At 39.0% G+C, this 27,735-nt stretch overlaps 1 protein-coding gene across 1 annotated transcript; it reads right to left on the bottom strand.

The window, feature by feature from the left end:
* Positions 1–1,259: 1,259 nt before the first annotated feature.
* LOC127976171 (protein ELYS) lies at positions 1,260–24,946 on the bottom strand. Its single transcript, XM_052580405.1, has 36 exons — positions 24,673–24,946; positions 21,362–21,487; positions 20,963–21,216; positions 20,408–20,588; positions 20,092–20,299; positions 15,031–15,147; positions 14,855–14,939; positions 14,615–14,765; positions 14,401–14,533; positions 14,135–14,316; positions 13,967–14,028; positions 13,758–13,886; positions 13,518–13,608; positions 13,215–13,304; positions 12,989–13,129; positions 12,788–12,892; positions 12,607–12,706; positions 12,320–12,443; positions 12,180–12,236; positions 11,940–12,086; positions 11,514–11,704; positions 11,270–11,414; positions 11,007–11,138; positions 10,770–10,917; positions 10,526–10,676; positions 8,862–8,969; positions 8,604–8,760; positions 8,257–8,472; positions 7,155–8,151; positions 6,494–6,584; positions 6,282–6,379; positions 5,952–6,205; positions 3,806–5,846; positions 3,600–3,715; positions 3,436–3,506; positions 1,260–2,122 (listed from the first exon to the last, which is right to left on the bottom strand). Exons 2-36 carry the CDS (start codon positions 21,480–21,482, stop codon positions 1,924–1,926), a joined length of 7,593 nt encoding a protein of 2,530 aa, XP_052436365.1. The 5' UTR covers positions 21,483–21,487; positions 24,673–24,946; the 3' UTR covers positions 1,260–1,923.
* Between the last annotated feature and the right edge of the window lie 2,789 nt (positions 24,947–27,735).

Here is a 27,735-nt window from a genome sequence, read left to right as displayed (position 1 = left end):
ATCCGGAAACACACTCGCCTGATAATGACCAGAGGGAAAAGAGGGATTGAACTAAATATAAAGTTAGTTTAGCCACTATCAGTTAATCAGACTCCACAAAACCAATGACACCATCAAAATAAATACAGCAGCAACTGTAGTCTGATGCAAGATTTTAAAAAGCACATTCCTTTTACAACCTTTGTAAGCATGAACAGATGCATACTCTTATGCAAGGTGAGATATCCTCTATATAACCAGATATCTGTTATCTGGCCAATGTAGCGCCCACCTGTCTCCTCTGGTACAAACAGAACATCTTTGTTCCTTCTGAAGCCACCGTGAGACCATTAAGTGTAGTCAAAAGTGAAAATGCATCTGTTCTGTGGGTTACGAAGGTCTTGAATACTGATATTGTTGGAGGTCACTGAGATAATGCAGTGACTGCCTGCATCCCGCTCCCTCTGTATAAGAAAAAGCTTTAAAGTCTCAAAGCTATGGTTCATTCTCATGCTTAACTTGAACCAAACTTACAAATAAAGTGCTACAAATTAACCTAAATACATATTCAATTACAAGTCTGCAATTTGTGATATAATCTAGCCGTACCAACCTTATTGAAGGGTCTGACCCAGACTGCCATTTTCACAGTCCTTGCTGGCCATTTCCATTCCTCTCACCCTCATGATCCCGTGGATACGCTGGACACAGAAAACACAGTATGAGTGACAGGCTGAAACCTGGGTACTTTGTTACGCTTACTTTCTACCAGGGGCCAGCATGATGAATAATTCAGTAGCCTTGGTTTCTCTAAAGATCACTTCCACTGTCTCCATGCTGTAATAATGGAGAAGTGCTCTTTTCTCATTTAGGTCACTACGGAGGGTTTTTAGATGAACAATTACTTGTCCAAGTATTCAACAACTGTTTATACAACTGCCTGGTTATCAGTAGCGATTGCTAAAACAAACATACCTGTTACTGCTATTGCATAAACTTAAGAGTTACAGTTTTGACTTGGACTGGTAATTATTCTAGAACACCATTGCCACACTCTAAATAGTTTTATAAAAGCAATGCACATATATTGCATTTTGGTTAGTCATTTTACATTTTTAAGGAAAACAACTGAAGTGAAGTGACATACAGTCAAGTATGGTGACCCATACTCAAAATTTGTGCTCTGCATTTAACCCATTCAAAGTGCACACACACAGCAGTGAACGAACACACACACACACACACAAACCAAAACCACTGTGAAGAACTACAATACATCAAAGATTGTAAACTCTTCTGTATTTGAAAGCAAACAGGCATTACAAATACGTTTACAATGCAGTTCAAAATAAAACTGATGCATTTTAAGGAAAATAAATGTACATTATTATCTGCAAGGAACAAATAATGCTGTGTTCACCAGCTTAAGACCTCAAGATAGTGGAGACCAAGTGCCAAGCATCAAAGCAAGAAGTTCATCCAAGCAATATGGATGATTTTATTATACTTTCAACCACTGTAAAGTATCCAACTATACGAAATGTTTCCCAAGTAGTACAACCATAAACCTTATAATTGTTTGATCTGACTTTACACATTGCAAAATCTTTCCTGTAAACAAAACAAGTAACAAAATAATTCACAAGTATCAAATTTTATTTATAACATGGCTAAAAGGCTATTTACATTGGCATCAATTAGTAGAAACACATTTAAAAACTAAACCTTTCTTTTTTGGTGCTCAAGTCCCTCAGTGCTCCTTACAGTAAATGGCATAATTTATTATACAAAATTATTTATCCCAAATTAGAGGTTTATTTATTCCAAACATTATCCACTGATCATCTTAATTAGAAAACAGCAGGTTGCAGAGCTCTTATGAAAAAAGGAGAGCAGAAAAAAGAAATAAAATTGGGAAACGAGTCCAGATTAAACGATTCACAATCAAAGCTTCTTCCTCCTCGTTACAGGTTTAGGAAAAATGGCATCCATCATGCGTTTGCGACGTAGGTTCATCCTCAGGGAAGGGGTTTCCTTTTCTTCTGTTCTCTTTTCAGTTTTGGCGATCGGTTTAGCCGGACTGGCGAGGGGAGAGAGGAAACTGATCTCAACCGGAGGTGGAGGTTCTGGAGCAGCTTTTGCTCTGTTAAAAAGACGACAGAAAATTAGGGTAAGATCATCAAACTAGGGCTGGGCGATTTTTAAGATTTTTTCTTTATAGAAATCAAGGAATCGCGATTTTGAATAGAAATATTTCCAAATGTTAATATTAGACACTTCAACAATATGGCAATCATAACAGTAAAGAGAAAAGAACAATCCAACCGCACAAGTGATGCGCTGTTTACACAGAATGCGATTATGTGTTGACAAAGATGCATCATGGACAAGTGGAATAGAAAAAACATTCAATAAGATGTGATTGAACTTTTAATTTGAGCGTTGCATTTTTACAATGCCGTTTCATGCATGAGATGCTGCAAGAGATGCTAGTGCAACAGTCAAATGTGTCAATTTTTACACAGAAATAAGCGCAATCGAATAAAACACCTGTAAAGAACTACTGTGTGTCTAATATTTCATGTTTGCATTATAGTGACAGGCAGAAAGCTGCTGCTCATGGTTTTCACAGAGCATTTATTGTTAATAATTACTTATGTTATAACTTAAGAAGTCAGAAAGGGTCTTATTACCAAGTATGTTTACACAGACAAGGAATTTGACTTAGTGACAGGAGCTTCCAATGGAGAAGAAAGGATGGACATAGCGCAAACTAATGCAGCTTAGTGTAGCAGACACTAGCAACAGTAATAAGAAAAACAGAAAATTAAAATAATTAAATAATTAATATTATAAATAATAATAATAATTAAATAATGCACTATATAAAGAAGTAGAAATATAGTGATATGTAACTGTTTGAATGAATTTACAGATATATTTACAAGTACGCAGTTTAGAAATGTACAATTTTCTGATTCTATGTATAAAAGCAGTCAGTTTCAATTTGAATTACCTTGACTACTGAGAATCTTTTGAAGCATTTTCATTGTAGCCTTTAACTTCTGAACATATAACGTAGGCTTTAAGACATTTATACAGGATGTAGTTTTAATTCATGCTATTCTGCAAAGTTATTTAACAAGTGATGTGTTTAACATTTACATCCTGTTGACAACGTCGTGTGCTGCACTTAGAATATAATTTAACTAGAGGGTTAATAAAGAAAAAGTTATTTGAATCATGTTGTAATAAGAGTTTTAATTTAAAAATCAAAACTTTGCCAAATCGCCCAGCCATAAAACAAACTAAGGCAAGGTGATGCACAACCAACACATTATTCAGTAGCTTATTTCGTAGTTATAGCTTGTCAACGCAAAAACCTGCTTGAATTATAACCATGCACATAAGCAGCTACTTAAAACAATATCAATAGAACTACTTGTGACCATTCACCTGGTTGTCCTCTTCTTTCTGGGTTTGACAACCTCAGTTTCAACTGCAACATCATCTAGAGGGCCATTGTCCTACAACAAAAGGAAGAATTTATGAAGTTTAAAGTGTGATGAAGCACACATGAAAACTGCATTAGTACTTAAACTTTAGAAAGTTCTGCTTGCCTCTTTGGAATGAGAATCACCTTCACCTCCTGAGCTATGGGTTTGAGGCACTGAAGATGACAACAAAACCTCTGGAAGTTCAACTTCATTTCGCACAACAGTTTCTTTTCTCCTTCCTAAAATTAAAGGATTGCAGATAAAATGGATTGTAGGCACATTAAAGTGTTATAAAATACTGCAAATTGTGGCATTACATTATAGACTACCTCTTGTTCTTTTCAAATCAGCTATGGGAGTAACTGAATCATTGACAGCCGTAGAGTTTTGTTCTGCTACCTTGCTCACTCGTGTACGTCTAGCACTTGCAAGTGACTTGCTTGCATGTTCCTGTATTTCATTGGACACTGCCAATGTTGATTCTTCAATGTCTGCCATTTTAGTTTCATTCTGTGAAGGAGGTGCTGCAGATCTAGTAGGTCTTCTCTTGGCACATACAATTTCAGTTACAACAGGAACAGTCTCCTCCCTTGCTTCTTCATCTTTAAGTCGCTGTAAAAGGGCATCAGTTTGGGACGCTTCAGTCTCCACTTTTAAAGGAGTCAAATCGGGTCTTTCTTTATCAAGATCTTCACCTTGATTCCAGTGCCGGCTTCTCGTAAGTCTTCTTGAAACACTCTGAAGTTGTGCATCGTCAATAATAAAGGTTGCATTGTTCACTTTTTCTGCAGTGCTGGCCACGGTCTTCTTCCTGCTTCTTGGAGGAGTTCTAAGAGGTTGATTTAGGATAGTGGCTTCTTCTGCAGGATCTTGTTGGAAACTTTCTAACGCTAGTCCTCTGGTAGACTTGCGTGTAACCCTACTAGGGCTACTATGTGTTTTGGCTGGCTGTATCGTCTCCTCTGGGACTTCTTGATGAGCTTCTGGAACTTGAACACTTGGTGCTTGGGATTTTCTGGTACTGTGCCTGGTCTGTGTTTCTGAGTCATCACTGGCAACAGGAACAGTGGACAGGGCCTCATCATCATCATCATCATCAACAACTGTGCTCCTGGTTCGTCGAGATCCTTTCCTAGGTGTTGCTTTCTGTGGGGTCTTTCGTGCCGGACTTGCAGGCTTTGATACTTTCTCAGAAGGCATGTCTTGGTCATTCGCATTAGCATGCTGTTCCGAACCTGCTTTTCTTGTGCTTCTTCTGGGTGTAACAGGAACTTGATAATCTTGGAGCTGTTTGCCACTCCTTGTAATGCGTCTTGGTGTTGAAGGTACTTGAGAATCCATTTGCTCCTCTTCAGTAAGATCCTTCTCTCCATCAAGGATAGGTACTGGGAATGTTACGGTTTTCCTAGTTCTCCGTGATGGACTGTGCTGAGCCTCTTTAATATTCTCCAGAACTTCCTCAGTAGCTTTTCCAGATCTTTCAACTTTTGTTCTTGAAGGTGACTTGGTTCTTCCTGGTGACTTTGGCCTTCCTGGTGACTTTGGCCTTCCCATTTGTTTGGTTGTGGAAAGTTCCTCAACTTCTCCATCCAATAAGAGTGTAGTGTCTATTTGGTTAGACTCAGTTATTTTATCTTTTGCAGTGGCTGACACCTCTGTGTCCAATTTAGTAACTTCATTGACCATCCCTAAAACTTCTTCTGAAGGCAAGACTTTCTCTGGCAGAGAAGACTCCAACACTTCCCCATGAAGAGGAGTATGTGCTTCTTCCTGCATCTCACAAGGACCAGATTCTATCCCATCACCATTGGAAAGATCTTTTGTTTCTTGAAGAGAAGATTCTGCTTCTGGTGTGACTATTTGTTCCACCATCTGGAGGACCTCAGCTGGTTGGTCTTCGATTTTAGGAGCACCCATGACAACAGGTTCAATGTCAGATACCAAGTCTTTTATGTCTTCCAATCTGTTGTCTGGAACTTGAACCATATGCTCCAAGATGACAACATCAGAGTTAGTTGTGAGCTGATTCTCCACATCCTGAGGTTCTTCTGGTTCATGTAGAGGTAGCAATGCTGCATTGTGGTCCAACTCTGAAACATCAGGCAGTTCCTCTACATCTGGATCAAGCATGAGCGTGAAGCCATCAGACTCTTCTGGCATTGTACCATCCGGTGCACTGCTGAGGGTCTGTAAAGTCCCTCCATCTACAAGATGTGTATCCTGCTCCTTAGCCATCTCTACGGGTACCAGGAGAGTGGTGGATGGATTAAGCTCAGTATAACACATTGCATCTTCCTCATCTAGATCTGCAGGGGCAAGGCCAACCATTACAACTTCACCTTCTTCCTCTGGGATGTCAGTGTCTTGAACCTGCAGAGTAAAAACAAACAAACAAACAAACAAACCAATGAAAGAATAAGTCCATGTACAACAGGTCAGTGTTTTAACAAAGTAAGATTTAAGTGATGCACTTACTTTCAGATGAGCCTCAGGTGCAACCAGTGACAGCACAGCATTGGCTTGTTCCTGAAGGTACTGTTCATGCAGTGGGGGTTCCTCCATGTAAAGAGCAGGAGCAGGCCGGTGGTTACTGCTGCCATTACCCTTTACTTCATCTATAATCTCAACCTCACTACCGGAGTCCTCCACCTTCTCATCTTCAGACTCTTCTTCATCCTCTGACGATTCAGCACTGGAGAGCTCATCAGTGTCATTCAAGCTCACTACAGCTATAGGAAGAATCCTGAGGTTAGTTTTGGATCATTATATTGTTTTACTATAATGTTAAACCTGAGAAGGACTTACATCTGGACTCTGAGGTAGCAGGCTCTGATGTCTGTGTTTTCAGATCTGCTGCATTCTCAGAAGTGGGCGGCACTTCCTTAATGTCACTACCTGGTTCGCTATAGGGTGTAGACAGCACCAACAAAAGTAAAAAAAATTGTAAATGTCAGGACAAGACAAACATGCATAAAGCAGCACCCAGAAAGCATGATGGGTAAGTCATTAACAAGCACCTTTTGAGTGATCCCTCTCTAATACTGGACCGGTTTAAAGTTGGAGACCGATCTGGGCCAAATAAATGCTGTTCCACAAAGGCATCCAAATCTAAAATATAAATCCATTAGAAATTAATTTCTTACCAGTGCAATTATCAGTCAAAAAACGACAGTTACAGTACAGTTTAAAAGTTTGGGGTCAGAATATGTTTTAAATGTTTTTGAAAGTCTCATGTTCACAAAAGCTGCAATTACTTGTAAATAAAATACAGCAATATTGTGAAATATTCTTACAATTAAAATAAACCATTATCGGTTTTAATACACATTAAAATGCAAGTTTTCATGTAATAGCAAAGCTGGATTTTCAGCCAATAACACTGTATGCTGATGGTGCTCGAGAAACATTTCTTTTTCTTGTCAGTGTTGAAAAAAGCTGTGCTGACTAATAATTTTGTAGAAATTGAGATACATTTTTTCAGGATTCTTGATGAATAGAAAGTTTAAAGAACAGCATTTAAAACAGAAATTTGTGTAACATTTACTGTCACTTCAATTTTAAACAATTCAATGCAATTAAAAGCCACATATGTAAAATTAAAAACTCTTACTGAACCCAAACTTTTGAAAGGTATTGCATGTCCAAAATAAATGAATAAATAATAAAAATCCAAAGTACCTGATGTTTCCATAGATTCCTCTTTACATTCTTCATTAATCTCAGGTTCACTAGTCATTTGTTTGTGTTTCACCAACTCAACCGCTGGAATCTCAGATACAGAAGCCTCACAAACTAGTTGTTCTGGTACTGCCTCTGATATATTGGTGACATCTGGTTCATCAATAGTGTCATAAGCAGCATTTTCTTCCATATACTTGTTCACAGGCTCTATAGTAGGAGGAAAACTGAGAGCTTCAACAAAAATGGAGGATGTGTTTTGTGATTCTTCAGCTGGCTCCTGGATTTCCTGATCAGCCAAAGATTCTGAGCTTTGTTCCTGAACTGGAACAACAAGCTTTGGCTCCGTAACTACATCCGGCTTGAGAACATGAGCTTCTGAAGTTTCCTCAAGCTCCTCCTCAATTACTTGCCTCACATGATCATTCTCAATATCGACATGCACCTCAAGCTTTCCTCTCCTAATTTGGGCTTCATGTGCATCTGAAGGTGTCTTTCCATGGGACGAGTCTTCCTCTGTATTGCTCTCATGAGGTATTTTCAGCTCTTCCTCGGGTAGCTTAACCAAGCATAATTCTGCCGTTGTGTTGTCTTCTACAGGAGGCTCACATTCCTCTGAAGTGTCTGGAAGTCTTACGGTCACCTCCCGATCCACACTGCTGTTTGCCTGTGTTGCCATAAAATCCTCAGGAGCATCATGAAACTCAAGAGTTGTATCTGACTGATTGGACACAAGACTTGCTTCCTGCCCCAGACTAGGTCGTCGCACAAGAGTGGGAAGCACTTGTTTGGATTCCGTTGCAGGGATCTCTTTGACAGAGGATCCACTGTGAGATTCTACATCAGGATTTTCTTTCTCTTCCAGTGAGGACATGTACGTCCTCTTTAGATCTGCTTCTTCCTCTTCAGCATCTGAATGTTCACTCCAGGCTGCAAAACTTGCTTTAGGAGGTGGAGAAGATCTCTTAGGTGTATTAAGTTCCCTGTTAATCGCAATCTGTAAAGAACCACAACCATATTATTAAAGCTAAAAAAATATTTTATTACTTTTCATGGAAACTCATCTTAACATTTCATTTTAGACGTAAAAGAGGTATGTTACTCCATTATTCCAGTGGACAAAGCCCTTGGGAGATTCCAGAGAATCAGCCTCCTCTATGAAGGTAATTCGGCTCTCTTTGGAGCGGAAAGGAGGAGTGACTGATCGGCCCGGGGAGGCAGAAGGGGTGGCCACAGGAGTGGGACGTAGGCTGCTCCTCAGAATAGACTGTGGGGTGAAGGCTGAGAAAACCGGGCCTGATGCCAAAGCTCGAGCTCTCTGAAAACCAGAGTTCAAAATTGTGTTGGGTAATTTCCTAAAACACTAGAGGAAGTACATGCTGCACATTTAAAGTTACAAAAAAGTCTGTGAGCATTTGTGAAAAAGTTTCACAATCCATGCGGTCTCACCTTTACCACTTGCGGAGTTTGCAGCAGACTAAGCTCAGGAGCTTTGGTGACACTCTGCGGTCCAGCCCATGAAGTAATGGACCTTGTAGGAGTGCCAGGCAAATTAGAGCTCTCTGGAGAATTCTGGGAAGACGGCTGCACAACCAAATCAAGAAGCCTGGTGACAAAGCCAGTGAGATGTTACTAGTGTCTTCTGAGACACAAATAAAAGAAAATTTCTTTTAAGAAAACACCAAGACCAGTCTTTGACTGTTTTACCTGGACATTCTTTTGGTTAGCATGTTTATGGGAGTTCCTACAAAAGCCTCTGGTTTATATGGAGAGGAAGGATGTAGGATAGGCACTTGCATTTCGGACTCTTTGGGGCTGCACAGGAAAGCCAGCAAAAAAAAAAAAAAAGGATTATTTCAAAATAGGTATCATCCGCTTAACTGTAGAAAAGAAATCAGCTACGACCCAAGATAGTCATTTCACTTTAACAGCACATTAACATCATACTGTATCTGGACAAACTGTGACTCAGTAGAAAGAACAAAAGACACACATTACAAATACACACAATACACAAAAATAAACAGTTTTTTGCAGGTACAATAGTATTTAGCAGGAGCATTCAAAAATTTAATGAACAAGTAAAAATAAAAAATATTATTTACAAATTACATTTGTACCTAGACAATTGCCTATGGCTATGATTTTACTAACAAAGTTGTCGGATTCATTTTATAGTCTCAAGTATTAAGAAATGACACACAAGAAAATTTTACTTAAAAAAAAAAACGAGGATTCGTTTTTGTAAGAGTTGTGATGTCCACATGTTTTTGTTGAAGAAATTATACAGGCTAGTATTTCTATCGCAAAAAGGTGGTCAAAAATGAAAGATTAAGTGGATATTTGAATAGAATTAATTAAACGGAACATTAAAACTCTAAGAATGGCGCGTCACGTATGCTTCGCCTATCTACGGTCTTCACTGTGAAACATTTTTTATAATTATGTTTGTTTATTTACGTATACGTTGATATAAAACAAAATGTGTTTTTTTTTAGCAACTGGGATGGTGCCCCCCTGGAGTTGGTGCTTTACTGCGTACTCTGTGTGGGAGCAGCGGTACTGGACATAGACAAATACCTATGTCTATGGTACTGGATATGTCGGCTGTTGCAGTATATTCATTTAGTGGCGCCAAAACTGCAGCTGATAGAACGTGAGCTGCTGCATAATACAACTATATTTCTTCAAAAGCAGATAGTGTAGATATATTTAAATCATCCACGATCAAAAATATTCATGTTGCACACCCCTTCCCTTCAGAAGAAATCGTTGAACGGTGGCAGACCGCAAGGGCACTTTAGCATATTTTTTTCTCCCCTCCGATCTAGCGTTCTGGGTCAGTATCTGCACGATACCGATGTCATGGATCAGAACAGGACAACCCTAATTTGTGTTCCAAGTGATAGGTCTTGGTAATTCCAGAATAAAAGCTATAGTGCCTGAATAAAAAAAAATAAAAAAATTACTAAAAGGAATAATGAGCATTGTGGCCTGGCGGAGGTGTGAAAGTTTCACCATGTGAGAACAACAGAATCATGAATGGGGCAGTTTGCCGGGACAGACATGGGGCGACAGCATGCAGGAGAGCTTACAGGGGGCCATAAACTCTTATGGCGTGATCTCACAAAATGTTTCATAAAATACACAGTTTTAGAGAATGTCCTCAGATTTTAAATGAAGCATGTGTAGACTTGTGACTTTAGCTAATTTAGCTAAAAACATTTACCACAGCAACAATTTTTTATACATTTAAATATGTACATTCTTTACATATAAATATAATGCTGATTATGTATCCATCTCCATGCCATGCAAAGGTATTAAAGAAAACATTTCACATAGAAGCTGGGAAAAACTACTTGTAGTACCTTTTGAAAGGAGATGAATTGGGAGTGGTGTTCTTGCCAACCCATACTTCCTCAATCTTTGAGAGGACATTATTGATAAAGGCTGCTCTGGTCATCACATTTTCAGAGGCTGAACGTTTAGCTACAGTTGACAGAGGCTGAGGTCTTTTAACTAATAGTGGGGAAAAAAAGCAGCATTTGGCATTTATCCTAACAACTTGAAATTCTAACACACAGACCAAGTGAGTAAGACCATCATCAGTACCTTCTCTGTGAATAGTAGCAGGGTGTTGGTATGGTTTTGCTCGCTCAATGGCTAATTTCCGTTGAACCCGAGGAAGAACCTTCCCATACTGATTGAGAATGGAGTTCCTTGTGTTTGACCTTTCCTTCATTTTAGGATCCCGATCAGCCTGAATTCAACCAAATTATATCAACTTTTTTTTTCTTTTTTACAAAACATGAAATACAGATGCAGGCTATAATATGAAATTGAACATACAGCCAGGTTCACTTTGAGGGTCTGGTTGAGTTGAAGTGCAGGCACATAATTTGCCTGTTGGAGGTAGTGAACCATGAGCAGCTCCCGATTCTGGAAACCTCCAGTGCTTTGAAGGAACCTCTCAAAACACTCCTAAAAGGGTACATTTGAAGTAAAGGTAAGGATAAAGCAGTGCTAATATACACTATTGTTCAAAGGTTTTTGTGCAAGAACTCTTCTGCTCATCAAGGCTATACTTAAGTGCTACAGAGATTTGCACACACCTGTTCTGCAAGTCCAAGGGGCAGTTTCAGCAGCTCTTTCATCAGTCCAAGGTCCTGACAGGTCTCAAAAAGAAACTTCATCATCTCTTCCATGTTCAATTTGTTACAATGCTGCCTTAGCAAAGCCCAGGCCTCCACAATACACCTGGTCAGCCCAAAACAATCAAAGAGTAGAGTTTAGAAACTACAAGAGAGCCCAATTTTAACCTGACATATTACTCCCAATGGTACATTACAAACATACCTGTTATGAAGCAGGACAGAGAGGCACAATTTGGCTTGGTTGGTAGTGCACAGGGGAGGCTTCATCACATGCAGGTAGCGCAGGGCGACGCTGTGTTTCTGTTGGCACATCAAAGCCTGCAGGACACGCTCGTGCTGCCAGCTCCACAGAGAGTGACTGGTGGCTGGGTGCAACAGCAGCTCCAGAGAGCTCTGAGGGAGATGAAAACCATTCCATACAAATTATTCATAAAGTATTAGTTTGTAAGTACCTCTGGCATTCACTACACTAAAAGCAGTGTTTAAACTGATATGGCTCTTACATCTGCTATTAAATCATTTAATGTTGTCACTTATTCAAACCATTTATAAATTAAGCAAAAATCAGAATGTTTCTTTTAAAAATACTAGCGTAAGTGCAAACACTTAGATTTTTATATATATATACCTCATGATCATGATGATCTAGCAACCACAGGCCTTGAACCAGTTTCACCAGCCCAATGGGAATGGCAAACGCTGTGGGAAAAGACTCCACAGATGCCCCACTTTTATTAGGAAATGAGTACATCACATCCAGTAGCAAATAAATAACCTAAGAGCCTGAGTCAAGGAATAATCTTTAGTAACCAACAATAAACAACACAATATGTATGGCAAGATTTAGTAGAGAACCCAAAAAGGATACAATAGCATGTTTGGTAGATTCTTCAATGTTTTCCAGGAGGTAAATATCCAGCAAGGCCTGTACCAGGAACAGATTTCCAAAAATTAAAAAAAAAGCAAGCGCAGTTGAGGGCAGAAACGTTGTACCAAATCTTGACTTACATGAAGTGAAGGGGGAGGATACTGTCCTGTTCCACCCTCGTCCCTTTTCCAGATTTCTGTAAGGCGTTCCCCACATTGACTCACCAAGCCATCAATCATGAGGCAATCTGCACACCACTTGTCCCTATTGGAAAGAAAGGGCGTTTTTTGTACCTTGTGACTTCTGGTGATTTAAATATCAATTTATGCACTTTTTAGTAAACATGAATAAATAAAATTGACTAAATACAAATAATGTTAAATAAATAAAAGCCTTCAGAAAGTTCTTCAGAATTTCAGCCACTTACTTGGCTAGTCTCCGCAGCTCCTCCCTCTGGCTGATGTAATAATTCTTTATAATAGAATGACTGTAAAAGGGCCTTGAAATCTGCAGCACATCATCTTCCTCTGTTGACAGTGAACAATTTGAGTTCATCATAAGCAATGCACAGTTGTTTTTCAAAGAATCTGAGTGAACCAGAACCATACCAGAGCCCTCTGGAAGGAGACCAGTCCGGCAGAACCACAGCACCACCTGAGCGTACTGAGAGATCAAGCTAGACACCATGCATTTATTCATGAGTCCAATCAACCCTGCAAGTAACCAAAAATAAGTCAGTCATTCTAGTAATTTCCAACTTCACATATAAAAGCACAGAACAGTGTGATGTCTGTTCACACTCCCGACACCTTTCTGTGTGAGCTCCTGAGCCTCATTTAGCAAACAGTGGAAAACGGTGCTGAGGTTTGCCAGCAAGCGCTGACTGTGCTGTAGCAGCTGCAGTGTCTGGGGATCCGTGAAGTTTGCAGAGCTGTCAAAGAGTGGAGCACCTGGAGAAAAAGAGAAAAGCACAATCAGAATGCTGTTAAATTGGCAATAAAACCATATTCAGAGAAATGGGTGCAGAAAACTCACATATTTCATCCAGTTCTTCTTTGGTGCGCACAACCTTATTCCAGGCCCACTCCAATATGTAGCGCAGATTGACGGCTGACCCTGGTTGCTCTTGTGTGAGGAAAATTAGCAGGAAGATATTAAAGATATTAGTTTTTAATTACAATACTAATTCACAATATTACTGCTTTTACTGCAAGCTGATTTGGTGAGAATAATAAACTAAAAAAACAAAAAAAAAACATACTACTTCTGATCAGCAGTGTAAATTATTGGTATTTAAAGTTTTCTAGACTACAAATGCATTACTTCTCCCAATCTCACCTTCAGTGGTCCATTGTTTAATACAGCCAGTGATGAGTCCCAATGAGCTTGTTTCCACAGCAGTGCACAAAATAGCATCAAGCTGCTCCTCCTAAATGCAAATTACAATGTAATCAATTAAAAAATGTGAATTACTGGTATAAATACTCTAATACCACTAGTTCTACACGTGAGTGAGATCTATTAAGCACACAAATAAAACTAGTGTATATTTACTCCTGTACAATGTTTAATTGATACCTGTGAGAGGCTGGAGGGCTGGACATCAGCCAGACGAGAGGATAGGAGGCCAGACATGAGACAGCGCGAGTATCCATTAGAAATGCTGTCACCTAAAATTGGTGCCGCCTTCTTCAAGTAGCTCAAGGTCTGAGAGTAGAGAAAGACTTTAACAGACCAAAAATAAAAGACTAGTATAAGCATAGTATACTGAAGGGCCAAAATCTAACCTCTTTCTGATAGCCAGAGCATGTAAAGTGCACAATTCCAGCATTAAGCAAACAACTTCCATCTAGAATAGAAAAGGAATACAGAGGTTATGACATATTAAATGGGGTCACATAACAGCTATTACACATGCAAATTAATAATCATATAAAAAAATGAACATGTCTTGCCAAAGTTGTAGGTTGTGGGATTGAAGAACTGTTCTGGTGGAGGACAGGTGTAGGGCAGACCCCTACTTAGACTGCGCTCATGAATCAGGATGTCCAACAGTGTACAGGGGGCTGTCGTTTCAATCGCACAGTCAAGAGACCACACTGCCAGATATGGACAGTTTCGTAAGGATTCGCCCGTTCTGAATGGGAAAGAGGAAGTCTATTTACATGTCCCTCACCACACAACAGACCGTATTTTCAACCTTTACTAGAAGCATACCCACCTTAATGAATCTGGCATCTGAGCATGGTACCATCGGTTAATGTCAAAAACACCAATGAAGGTCGATGGCTGGCCTTGTCCATACGATTTAACTTGCCAGCTGAAAACTGACACACTTGTATCAGGAGAAGTCACTAAAAACAGAAAAACAAATGTTACAAAAAACATTCAGTGTCAATCACTCTGCAAAGCATGATTTGGATATACAAAGACACCTTCATTCATGCTGTCGTCACGATCAGGGTGGTGGCGAAACTTCTCTATGGACTGACAGCTGATCAGACGGGTATTGATGGCCTGAGCTCTTAGAGGAAAAGCTGTACCATTCAAGTCCTGACTGTAACGTTCCTCACAATACTCCAGACCCTGAGAGTCAAGCATCACACATTGAACAGATACAAAAACTGTAACATTCAAATAAATTTGAGAATGAAGAATCCTGAATAACTCTGTACCTCATAAATAATTTTCCCTGAAGCCAAGCACTTTCTCTCCCCAAAAGCCAGTTGTAATAAATGGATGCTGACTACGTCCCCCTCACTGCAAAGACAAAAATACACCTGAATAAATCTGAACCAAACCAGACAAAGTCAGATTATTTCGATAGCAGCACACGAAACGGCAAACTTACTGATCCTGTGCAGACTGCACTGCCCACAGATAGCAGCAGTTCCGTGGGTCATTCTCTGGCTCCTGGAACGTAAATGCATAGACAGGCACCCTGCCACCCTCTAGCTGTGAGTGATATCTGAAGAACAAGAGGGTATGTTCAGAATCAAATTCATTGGTTCATCAATAGATTATAGCCGCAACAATACAGAAGTAGCGACAGATCTCTTCTTCCATAACGTGACATACATCTTGAGTAAAACAGATACCGTATTTTCCGCACACTAAGGCGCACCAGATTATAAGGTGCACCTTCAATGAATGGCCTATTTTAGAACTGTTTTCATATATAAGGCACTGGATTATAAGGCGCATAGAATAGAAGATACTGCAGTCAAACTAGAGCTGAAACAACTAATCGATTTAATCGATTAAAATCGATTATTAAAATAGTTGTCAACTAATTTAGTCATCGATTAGTTGCTAAACAAATTTTATTTGCCTTAAGCGGCTCATTTTGTGCATATTTTAAATCTGCGGTGACCAAAGTGTGGCAGTAATGAGCCACCGCAGGTTGTGCTCAGCCAGTACAGCAGGAGAAGTAGCGAATAGCCAATAGCTGGCCTCGTTTTATGTCACGTGTTTCCCGAACTGCGTCTGCAGCATTCAACGAGATGGTGGAGACAGAAGGCAGTGGAGTAAGCTCGAGAAAGAAAAAGAAAAAAGCAGAAGATTAAACTAATCGAACGAAGTCATCCAAAGTGTGGGAGCACTTTACCCCTGAGCCTTCAAAAAAGAAGAGTAACCTGTAGACTCTGCACTACTGAACTGTTTAAGACTTTTATTTGTGCAGATTCTCCAGTACAACGTTGTTTGCAAATGTTTAGTCGTAAAAGCTAATAACATTGCGTTTTAACAGTTAAAACTAAAAAGCTTTACTTACAAACATGTTCTGTAATCAGTTTGTCGTTTACCAGTTCATAATTCAGTCGTGCAGCCTAATTATGACTGAATGAGAGAGGTAAATGTTTAAAAGTATTTGAAATGCACTTTTTTTTCTAAGTATTCACTTCTCTTTTTCACACAGCAGTTTTTTTTTGTGTGTCATTTTTTGTTATTTTTCTGGACAACCTTCTGATGGATTTTACTTTCAAATGTGAGTTCCAGGGTTTTTTTTTTTTTTATCCTATTCATGAAAAAACGATCACTGTCATCTTTTCTTGCCCTCTTTGCAAAATAAAGCTGTGATTTTTTTTTTTTTTTTTTTTTTTTTCACGACTGGCTTTCATAGTTAAGAAAGATAAAATTCTTTTTTGATAGACTCATATAAAATTAGCAGCTAGCTATAGCAACAGATCTAGTTTCATCTCACTCCAGTCTAACTTTAAATTATTTTATATGTAATTTACTACACATTGTCATAGGCCTATACATACTGTGGATAATTAAGGCTAAATTTTACTTAACACTCTTGCTAAATGGGGTACGCACACTTACTTTCTCTTTTCAGATGTGTATGTTCTTCTAAGAAGTAATGATTTGTTAGACACTGACGGGCAGACCAATTGCTTTAACCATTCATTATAATGAATCGGCTCAAAGGAGTCATTAGGTCACAAATCAGACTTTAGCGGACGTGTTGTGTGGGAATCCTGGCTTTTAGGACATCGCGAAAGATTTGTCAACACACACACACACACACACATAAAACACCTCATAACTGTATATATATATATATATATATATATATATATATATATATATATAATTTTTTTTTTTTTTAATAATTTTTGGCTCCAATTTTATTATTATTATCATTATCAATATTATTATTATTAATCAATTTCACTACTGGCCACTGTATGAAGAATATTTGGGTATAATATGTTGCAGTTCACTTTATTTTGCTATACTCGCCTGCATAAATGTATTATAGTGTCCTGCAACTAGTAGTAAAAAATATATATCTGGTGTCTGAATTATTGCTGGTTTGACTGTGCAGTCTTGGTAAAACTACAAAGTAATTCAGTCAAGAGCAGTGAGTGATTTTCTTTCATTTTCTTGGATTAACATTACAGCAGCTATAGCTAAATTAGGTGCGGTCACTTTAAGAGATGATGAACCCATCCAACATGTAACGATATTTAAACTTCCTATTCATTGGGAAGAAGGAGGCGGGAACCGGCGCACAATCAAAATCATTTTAATATCCAAAATAAATACAAAACGGCGCACCAGCCCCTCACGGCCGACTGGTGCGCATAAATAAAAAGCACACACATTAAAATAACGTCCCAGGCCTGGTCCTCTCTCGTCCTTCACGGTCGTCACTCCAGTTTTATATCCTTCCATCTCCTACGTGGGACTCGATACTAGCGGTGGGGCTCAGGTGTAGCTCATCTCCAATCACTACACCTGGCCTCACTCCTCGTTCCCACGCCTCCCGGCCCCGCCCCACTCGCCACATACCCCCATCGCCCCTCGCAGGCCGGGGGGTACTCCCGAGACTGCGCTCTACTCCCCCCCCCCCTTCCCTCCGGGGGAGACCGCTCACGGGGACCTGCGGGAACCCGGGGGTAGGACAGACGAGGCGAGAGAAAAGGAGATGGAAGGAGGAGCGACAGGGACGAGAGAGGGGAGAGAGGAAACAAAAAAAAAAAAAAATCCGGTTCCCAGACGCACTGCTGCTCGGCCCTCCACCGGCTGGGTGATCTCCTCCGCGGTGCCCGGCGGTGGCACTGGACGGCCCTCGGCGGACGGCACGACACTCCTCCGCCGCCCGGTGGACGGCGACGGCTCCTCCGATTTTGGGCAGCGGCAGGAGTCCCCCGTTCCCTGCCCCTCCGGATTCCGTCACGGAGGCGGCAGGCTCCGGCCCCCTGGCGAACGGCGCCGACTCCTCCGCTCCCTCACGGACGGCAGCCGCCCCTCCTTGTCGTGGGCGGTCGGCAGCGAGCTCGCCCGTCCCCGGCAACTCGCTCCAGCCCACCGCCTCGAGCGTCCCTGGCGGCACATACCTCGCCAGCTCGAGGGCACCGCGGATTCACCACAGCGGCGAGGGATCTTCAGCAGCGCGTCCCTCCTTCTCCCGGGTTTTCGGCACCACTGTAACGATATTTAAACTTCCTATTCATTGGGAAGAAGGAGGCGGGAACCGGCGCACAATCAAAATCATTTTAATATCCAAAATAAATACAAAACGGCGCACCAGCCCCTCACGGCCGACTGGTGCGCATAAATAAAAAGCACACACATTAAAATAACGTCCCAGGCCTGGTCCTCTCTCGTCCTTCACGGTCGTCACTCCAGTTTTATATCCTTCCATCTCCTACGTGGGACTCGATACTAGCGGTGGGGCTCAGGTGTAGCTCATCTCCAATCACTACACCTGGCCTCACTCCTCGTTCCCACGCCTCCCGGCCCCGCCCCACTCGCCACACAACATAATACACGTCAAATTTTTTCTAAACTTTTTACTTTCACTTAAGACATAAATGACAGTTTTTTTTCGAACATACTTTCTAAGACGGTATGAACTTGACTGTATTTGTATTTGACGGTACAAGAGCAAAATAAGGCAAATTCAGTGTTGAGGCGTTTTGAGACGCCTCTCTCTGCATGAGCTCTGAACACCAGAACACCGCGGTGCTGAATTAGGCTCTTTCACATCCTTTTCTGTTTTTTTAAACTGCGATTTGTATTTGTTCGTTCAGGTGCAGGGGGAAGTTCAAGGAGAACTTCACAAAGTAGAGCTCGGTTCAGTGTTGCTGTCTGTGAGACGCGGCTCTCTCTCTCTCTCTCTCCGCATGCTCACCGAACACAGCGCACGAGTAACAGCTTCTCAGTTGAGCTTTTCTGCATCTTGTTTGAATGCTTTAAACTCTTTTGAATGTTTAAATCGACAAGTGGCAAGGCTTAAAAACACGTTAAAATGGTAAGCTTTTGTGACCACAAGCAACAGTGGCCTGTCATCTGTCCTCAGCGTCTTTTTAGGCTGGCCTCAGCCCCCCCCCTCAGCCGTGTGCCCCTATAATCGTCACCACCTTTCACCCCACTAGCGACGACCCTGGGATCAGCTGATTTTGATGTGAGGGAGAGAGATCGCGCGGTGTTGTGGTGCTGTGTTGTGTGTTTACAGGATAAAATAAAATGCAATGTACTGCACATTTATTCTGTTTTATTCTTATTCTTCGTGAAAATATGTTCTGAAAGATTCCTTAAGCTTTGTTCAGGATGTTAAACTACTTTCCCTAAGGACTGCCGTGGTGAAAACATTATTTGAAATCTCCTTGTGAAATTTGCTAGAGTATGGGTCAGTGTTTTGATTACAGAAGAGTTTGACAAGGATTACTAACACACAATAAAACAACTCCATGTATATTTTTGATGAGGATATGACAATGCAAAATGGTTAATATCTCTAAAAAGTCTATGTTGGATGATTAAGACCATTTGTTAGTAATTTAATTGGCAAAACTAAAATAGAAGTACATGAAGATTAATCGATTAATCGTAAAAATAATCGACAGATTAATCGATTATCAAAATAATCGTTAGTTGCAGCACTAAGTCAAACGTTTGACTGGGTTTGCATTATGCATCTACTAGATGGAGCTGTGCTAAAGGGAATGTCAACATTTTGAAGAGCACCTTGACCCATATATAAGGCGCTCCGGATTATAAGGCGCACTGTTGTTTTTTTGAGAAAATTAAAAAATATGTGCAGAAAATACGGTAACTGAAAAAGAAATATGTAAGGTGGGATCCATTGATTGTATGGAGGCAGATCTGAATTTGAGCTTGCAGTGGATTCTAAGAATGTGTCAAGGTTTAAGCAGACTAAATAACTGGAAAAGTCAGGTATGTATCAACGTAGAAAAGTCTGTAATTTTTACTGGAATATGAAATGGCGTTATGAAATTGATTAAGAACTACAAGGTCAAAAAAAATAATGAATTGTTCATAATATAATCAACAACATGCATTTAGAAAATAGAAGGTGAGTTTTCATTTCATGTCAAATTTAACATACAATTACATTAAATTGGGAAAAAAGTCAGCTTGTTTTAAGTCTTTTACTCACTCTTTTTTCAGGGTCTTCATGTTCCAGAGCTGTAGGTTGCCATCTGAAAAGCCCACAGCGAGCTGGTTGGTGCGCTGAATGTACTGCAGGGCTGTCGCTCCAGTACCTGTGGGGCTGCTGAGCTGAAGACACAGGTGTCTGCCCTGCTGCGTCACACCTTCCCGTAATCGTGGGATCTCAGACGGAGACTTATTGACCACCTCCAGATCTGTGGCCAAAACAAATGAAAAATGTTTGAGACTATTGAAAAGTTTTTATTTATTTATTTTACAGTTCACATGAAAGCTTTTGCTAAAAAAAACAACAACAGTCCCACCTGAAGCCTCAAGTTCACTCTGACTACAGGACAGGTCATCCAGACAGAGATCAACCAGCATTACATGACCGACGTCTGTGACCACAGCAGCCACACCAAAGAACCAGCGCAAACTCTGGTGCAGATGCTGAGTGTTAGCGCTGGCTCCTCCATAACTAACAAGGGGATCAATGGCTGTGATCTGCAGAAAAAGCAGATGCTCTTTTCAATCACATGATCATTCATAGTAGTGTCATTAAAACAACAGATGTGGAATAATTACAAGATTACAGCCAGGATGCCTTTTAATAAATCAATTACATAATCAAATTACATAATAAACCTGTTTACACTGAGGTTTATTGTAGTTAGAAATATAATTGAAATATGGAAATACAAACTTAATTTAAGCAACATTTCTCATTTCAATTTAGTTAAAAAAAAATTACTAAAGAAATAATAAAAAAAATAAACAAGAGCAAAAAAGATCTATAAACTGAAAATGAAAACAAAATATAGCAATATGTATATTTTTTCAATTATATATATATAAAACAAAAAAAACACTGCACTCACTCTGCCTGGAATGACCACAGCCTTGACAACACGAGAGATACCAAGATCATACAGACACAACAAGCTGCCCTCGGCTTCCTCCAGACCGATGAGCAGCCCGGTTCGCTTCAGCCAACAGAAGTCTCGCACGGCCAGCACTGTGGGCGGGTGTTCGGACACCCCGCTGAAGCGGTAGGCAGAGACACGCTCTCCAGTAACAGCATGGACCACTTCCAATTGAGGCCCACAGGCAAGCCAGGCCAGTCCACTTTTTTCTGCATCAAATAAATAAGAGATGTCAGAGAAACACAAGAGGAGAACTGAAGATCTAATACTAACCTAGGAAACATACATGAAACATCTAAAACATGACACTGGTGATGATAAGGACATGCCATCAGAGAAAAAAAAACTACTCACCAAAAGTAAATCTCCCATGGAGCACAGAGTCCAGCGTAACTTCATCCTCCCCTAGAGCGTCTATCGTCACCTCTGGGAAGCGCAGCAAGCTGCTGGTGACTTGGGCTGCCAGGTCACGCATACTTACTGAAGAGAAAAAACACACTAAAAATCAATCTGCCTGCCCTGAAACATCAAGCAAATAATGTGATTTAAAAAAAACTGAACACAAACAGAATGTTTTAAATTAGTACAAAAATCATGCTAAAATATCACTGATAACATTATGGACAAAGAACTTCATATACAACAGCAGTTGTCAGCACTTTTGTGCCTCAAATGGAGCAGTTGGCACAAACATATCCGCCAGTGATGCGTGGGTCAATGTATAAACAACCCGCACCGGACAGAATGTTTTCAAGTAACTCGCCTAACAACTCAGACCGCAAAAAAGAAAAAGAAAATATTGTACACGAACCCACATTTTTTTTACAAGTAGTAAATGCATCACCCCTTTATATTAATTTCATTACTTAGGCTATAGCCTACAGGATAATACGCGTTATGACAGTACACAAAGTTTGCCACAAAGAAAGGGTAATGATTATGAATGTGTCTAAATTAGCAAGGAGACATTTAATTGTTTAGTAATAAACTGGTGTTTTCTGTGTCGCTGCTAAGATGAAGTTGACGATGTGGACTAGCCATGAACACCAGAGAGAAATGCACATTTCATATGGATTAAATAATAAGAGAGTAGCCTAATTTTTAGTTTGAATGTTTTAATTTAAAAGTAGACATTTCAAGCTTTCTGTAATATATTGCCTATATTTCTTTTTAAACCTACCGACTAAAAGATTAAGACACTACCTGACCCAAAATATCACCCAAAGTATCAGCTGTTCCTTCATCTTGGCTGAGCTTTCAACGTTGTTACAGAAAAGGTGAGGAAGCTACATGACCTGCGGTGCGCTTGTGGCATTCTGAAAAGTTGAGATGTTTTTAACTCGATGCGGTGTAGATGCGCCTGGAAAAAACGAGCCATTTTAATACCGGGTTTCGGTACCCATCCCTAGATATGAATGTGTGTGATGTACGGCATGATAAATGTTAGTCACTACTGCCGAAACTTTGTCAGCCTGTGGGTCATTTGGTTTATTGAAAAACGATTGCACTGATTTGCATGTTTCTTGATGACGTGCTTTTTTTCCGTGGTACTCACTCACATGCACCATTTCGCTAAAAGTGCATCTTCTGTTTTTCATGGCCATGGCTGCTTAACCTCAAAATTGTGTCTTTCTATATCAATTACAAAGGTTTAGTTGGCATCTTTATTACAAACAACAAGACCGACCGCGACCCGAATATCATTAAAAATATTTTGGGATGACTCGTAACCGCGGGTAACCGCTCAGTTCGGATCTACCCGTGCATCACTGATATCCGCCACATTTCTGTTTCCTCCAAACATACAATATAAGAGTGATAATAAATCAACCGGTGGGTCTGTTCAGATGAGCGTATGATGAGTATGGACTGTCAGCCATAAAAAAGCAACTGTTCATTTAATTGTGCATAGTTAGGATACATTAAAAGGCTCTACACCCAATCATGCCTTTTTCCAAATATTTTGATGCATTATATTATTCATCTGGTAGTGATGCTATTTTAATCAAACTTATCAAACTTATTTTCTGTATTTGAAATAAAGCTGAAGTAAAAAATAAATCTATATGAAAATAAAATAAGCTACGGATATTAGAAAAATTACTAAAACAGAAATAAAAAGTTATATAGAAACACACATACATACATATACACATACATACAAAAATTTATTTTGTGCAGTGAACTATTCAAAATATTAAAAAACATAATTGTAAATCATTTTGCAGTTTATGGTAATATTTTGATTTTTTTTAATAAACAATACTTATGTTTTATGTTTCTTATAGATCATTTCCATATTCTATGCAGTTAAAAATAGAATCAGTACACACTATTCTCACTGAACTGGCATTTATGAATTTCTATAAGATGCATATTTATAAAAGAAAAAAAAAATCTCAAAATCCTTCAGAAACATACATACACACACACACACAAAAATGATTTAGTTTTGACTATCCTAGTATAGTCTACCAGGATGTTTACATATATTTTATGTTTACCAACTTTAAGAAGTGGTACAGGCATGATAACACTATCTTGTAACAACACAACGTGACTAATAAATTTAACTGAAAATCTGAATTACATGATTACGTCCAGACTAGAGAAAGATTTCCCACGATGACAACAACTATTTTACTCTCGTGAAACGACAACATTAATGACATTTCAAACCATCTAAACATAACTCGCTGACAGTAGTAAGATATTATAAAAAGCTATTATGTTTCAACGAAAGTAATTATTAAGTTTGCTGGAGTCCCTGGATTTGCTGACAGTCTGGATCTGTAAATTTACAAAACATTTGGTTCATGCAATAGTGCCCCCTGGAAAAGCATGGTCATCTAATGAAAACAGCCTATAGGACTCATCCATGTGCCCGCGCAGACTACAGTAATGTTACCACCCATGCGGTGAGACTCACGTGGAGAAACCTAATCTGAAATCAGAGCTCACAGCTCAGTTTTATTAAATACTTACTAGGTAAAGTACACAAACACTGAACAAACTGAAATGCTTCTGTGGTAATATTTGCTTCTAAATATCACTATATGATAAATATGACGTAAGGCAACATCATTACATGCACTGTCACTTAAAATCTTCGTAGACGGGGCAAAGATTTCATTCAAATAACCACTGACAAACACAGCTTCTTTTCCAAGAAAAAACAAAAGCATCAATTCTTTTGCAAAGTTTACATAAAACACCACTGCATGGTTTGTATTATTATAGCAACTGTTTTCAACCACAGCACGTCTGTAGCACCGCTAGCGTGGATTGTTTCTGTTACCGGACAGAGCATGTAAAAACAAACAAGAGACTCAAAATACATCGACCACAGGTCAATAAAAAGTTTAAAAAGCTAAGTACGCTGTGTAATAAAACATAAAGCGGGTAAAATGTCTCATACAGAGCCGTGTTGTGGCATGAGTTGAGCCCACGCAGGCTGTTACCATGAGCCCTTCAGATTAGCCGAACAAGCTAACGGTCACAGCACGAGACTAACGTTAACTCACAATAACTTTAGATACTAAACAATCCAAAAAAGAGGACTAAATGATATTGAGCTGTAGAAACACGTAAAATGCTCTAAAATACATCCTAATGTTACATATATAGCCAAAAAAATTGCCACAGACAACAGCGTTGTAACGTACCTGCGCGCTGATGACGAGGATGGCCCTCAAGAAAACTGGATATACGTTACTTCAAACACGACTTTGGTGGCAACTCTTTTCCGGACATAATCCGGACTCGGTTCGCATGAATAAACTCTCGTAGTCGAGAAGTGCTGAACTTTAAAGCAGTCGCAAAGTGAAACCTTGAATTCCCGTGAGCTCAATGTGTAAATCGTTATAACTGCCGACTACTGCTACTTGAACGCAGGCGCCATTTCCATAGCGCTGCAGAACGACTACTGCGCATTCATCTGCTTCAGCCAAATCGCGCGCCACAAAGAGTATCGCGAGATTTCAAGCAGCTGCCCTTGACCAGGGAAATCACGGGGTTTTCATATTCTGTCTGCAAAATTGTTATTGCATTAATTTACTAAAAGATATGAGAACGTCTTTCATAATCGCGAGACCACATCTGTGCAAATTATAAAATGTTAATGTTATTTGTCTTTTGTTTGTTTTACTAATATCGAATCCTGATATTAATTATTCCACTCATAAATCATAAATAAATAACTAGCCGAGTATATCTTTACAAAAAATAAATACTACCTCTTCTAATAATAATACAACTATGTGCACTTCAAGAGGACACATAAAACATAGTAACAATTCAAGTTGCCCGGTTTCATGTCATAATTATAGCCTAATCTTTACCTAGTGATTCAAAAAAAATCACAGTGCCTCCGTTTTTGTATTAATAATTAATATATTGTGCTTGTAAATGAAACATTAAGAAGCTGCTTAGTTAGTAGCTAACTGCTCCTCTTTGACCACTAGCTGTCAGTCTACACTAACATATCTCATCTGCAAACACATACCCTTATGAAAATGAAATATGGTTTTATTATAGTAAAAATGAACAGGTTTTGATGTAATGATTACCATTTACGACAGTTTTACTACAAACACAGATGGTGAAATTTAGTATATTAAAACAATGGTAAAAATAAGCTTTAGTAATGCATTTTTTAATTAACACTTTGTGATGTAAAGCGATGGAAAATTGTTTGTTATTCATTAATTTTACAACAATAAATAATAATGAACATTAACGTAATTCACTATAATAGCAAGTATCTTCTTCAATGCATATGTCTTTTTATTCTGCATTTATTGACCCTTTCTGCGTTTATTGACCTTTTTCGTGGTGGGAGGAGCTAAAGTGTAGTTTATTTTTGGTACTGTGAATATAATTTGCACTTTGGAACCACGTATTTGCTCTTTGTACAAGTATCCTACATGGTTGTCCCAGTCATCCTGTTTTCACACCTCTGGTTGTAGCCTTATTTAGAATTTTCCACGTTTCAATATAAGGTTAAAGAGCAAATGGAGACTCTTTCCTTCTCCTCTTCCCTCTTCTTAATGCTAAGACTGAGCTCGGAGGTTATGCAATTCACATTTCCCTTCCCCCACACATCCTCGCTCTTGCCCATACATCTCTCGATTGTCAAAGTGAATAAATATGAACCCCTGAAGAGATGAACTAACGCGTCCATCACAACAGTGTTTATAGTAAGCTTTACAAGTAGGGGTACTATGTGTGCAATATGTATTCAGATGATTATTCAAATAATATCTGATGTACAAATGCATTCAGACCGTCACAAAAAGCCAGTGAGTCAGAGTTAGAGGGCCTTTGGAGCTGCTGTCAGTGTTTGTTAATGGGTTCTGGGACGCTGGAGACGGTGTGTGTACAGAAGCGTGAACAGAGGATGAGGAGGAGCTGGGTTGGGGGATGAAGAAGAACAGGCCAGCAGAGGGCTGTGACTCAGAAGAGAGGGTGCTGAGACTGAGAGTGGGTGTCAATCGCTGAATAATGATCCAGTTCAATCAGCACCTGCGCTGAAGAGCCAATTATGTATCAAAGAATTGTCACATCCCATCTGCTTCACAGCTAAATAAGGTTATCGAGCACAGGTGAAAAATCTGCCTGAGAGAGCGGGAGCGTTAAAATACGCTAGAAATCCCTGGCAGATACGCAATTAAGAATATTAAGAAAAATGAATCTGCTAATGCATTTAAAGAGACTGTGAAATGCATTTCACGTGGAGTTTTGTGGCTTTTAGTCTTTGTGTTAATTTTTGAGGCCATCTATGTACCTCAGAATGTTCTGGAACGGTTGACTTAAAGGTCTGGTCAAACAATAGTAAGGTTTACAGAATGCTCATTCAAAGTTACTTAATATCTTTCTTAAAACATCAGCACAAAAACACTGTTTGTTGTTTAAAAAATAATAATGTTTGCAAAAAATAAAATAAAACATTGCCCTTGTCTTAAACATTCACATAACCAAGAAAAATGTTCAGAAACATCTATTATAACTCCATGAGAACAATAAAGACGTAAAACATATTTTATGTAAGCTAAAAGTAAACCTTAAAAAAGTAAAACTATATGAACACAAAATATGCAGATATGCATTTAAAAATGATAAACTGCTTACTTTAATGAGAATATTTTTTTATGTAAACACTGCCTGCCTTTGATTAGAAAGTTACAAATAGCCTATCCAATGCATGTTTTATTTTGTTTTATTATATTATTAATAAAAATATTATTATTATTATTATTATTATTATTATTATTATTATACAATTATTAATATATTATACATTTTTACTGGTTTTCCTGAAAAGAAATCAACAAAATAATTAAACTATAACATATAAAATACGATTTTATTATATAATATGAATATTACAATTGATTATTAATATAAATAATTCTATTCATAGATTGTATGTTGAATTTAAGCATACAAAATGTATTTTTTTTAAATATACTAACAGTCTAGTTAATCATTAAGAATAAGATGTCTTTTGCGGAGTGGCTGTGACTTAAATTGACTATATAATAAACAACTATTTTCCAACGGAAATTTGTCAACACAAAGGAAGCTGTGCTTTTGTCAAGGGATTTCACAAGCTCTTTAGAGGCTTTTTATAATGTCCAGTCAGTTTCCATAAATGAAAATGGAACCTCTTGATTATTGTACTCATATGAACTCATTCAGCATCCTCTACTCACCGTTTTCTAACTCAG

This window comes from Carassius gibelio, chromosome B17, assembly GCF_023724105.1.
Source record: "Carassius gibelio isolate Cgi1373 ecotype wild population from Czech Republic chromosome B17, carGib1.2-hapl.c, whole genome shotgun sequence".
Taxonomy (NCBI): Eukaryota; Metazoa; Chordata; class Actinopteri; order Cypriniformes; family Cyprinidae; genus Carassius; species Carassius gibelio.
Note: the sequence above shows the minus strand (reverse complement) of the source record. Positions and strands in the feature narration are given on the sequence as shown.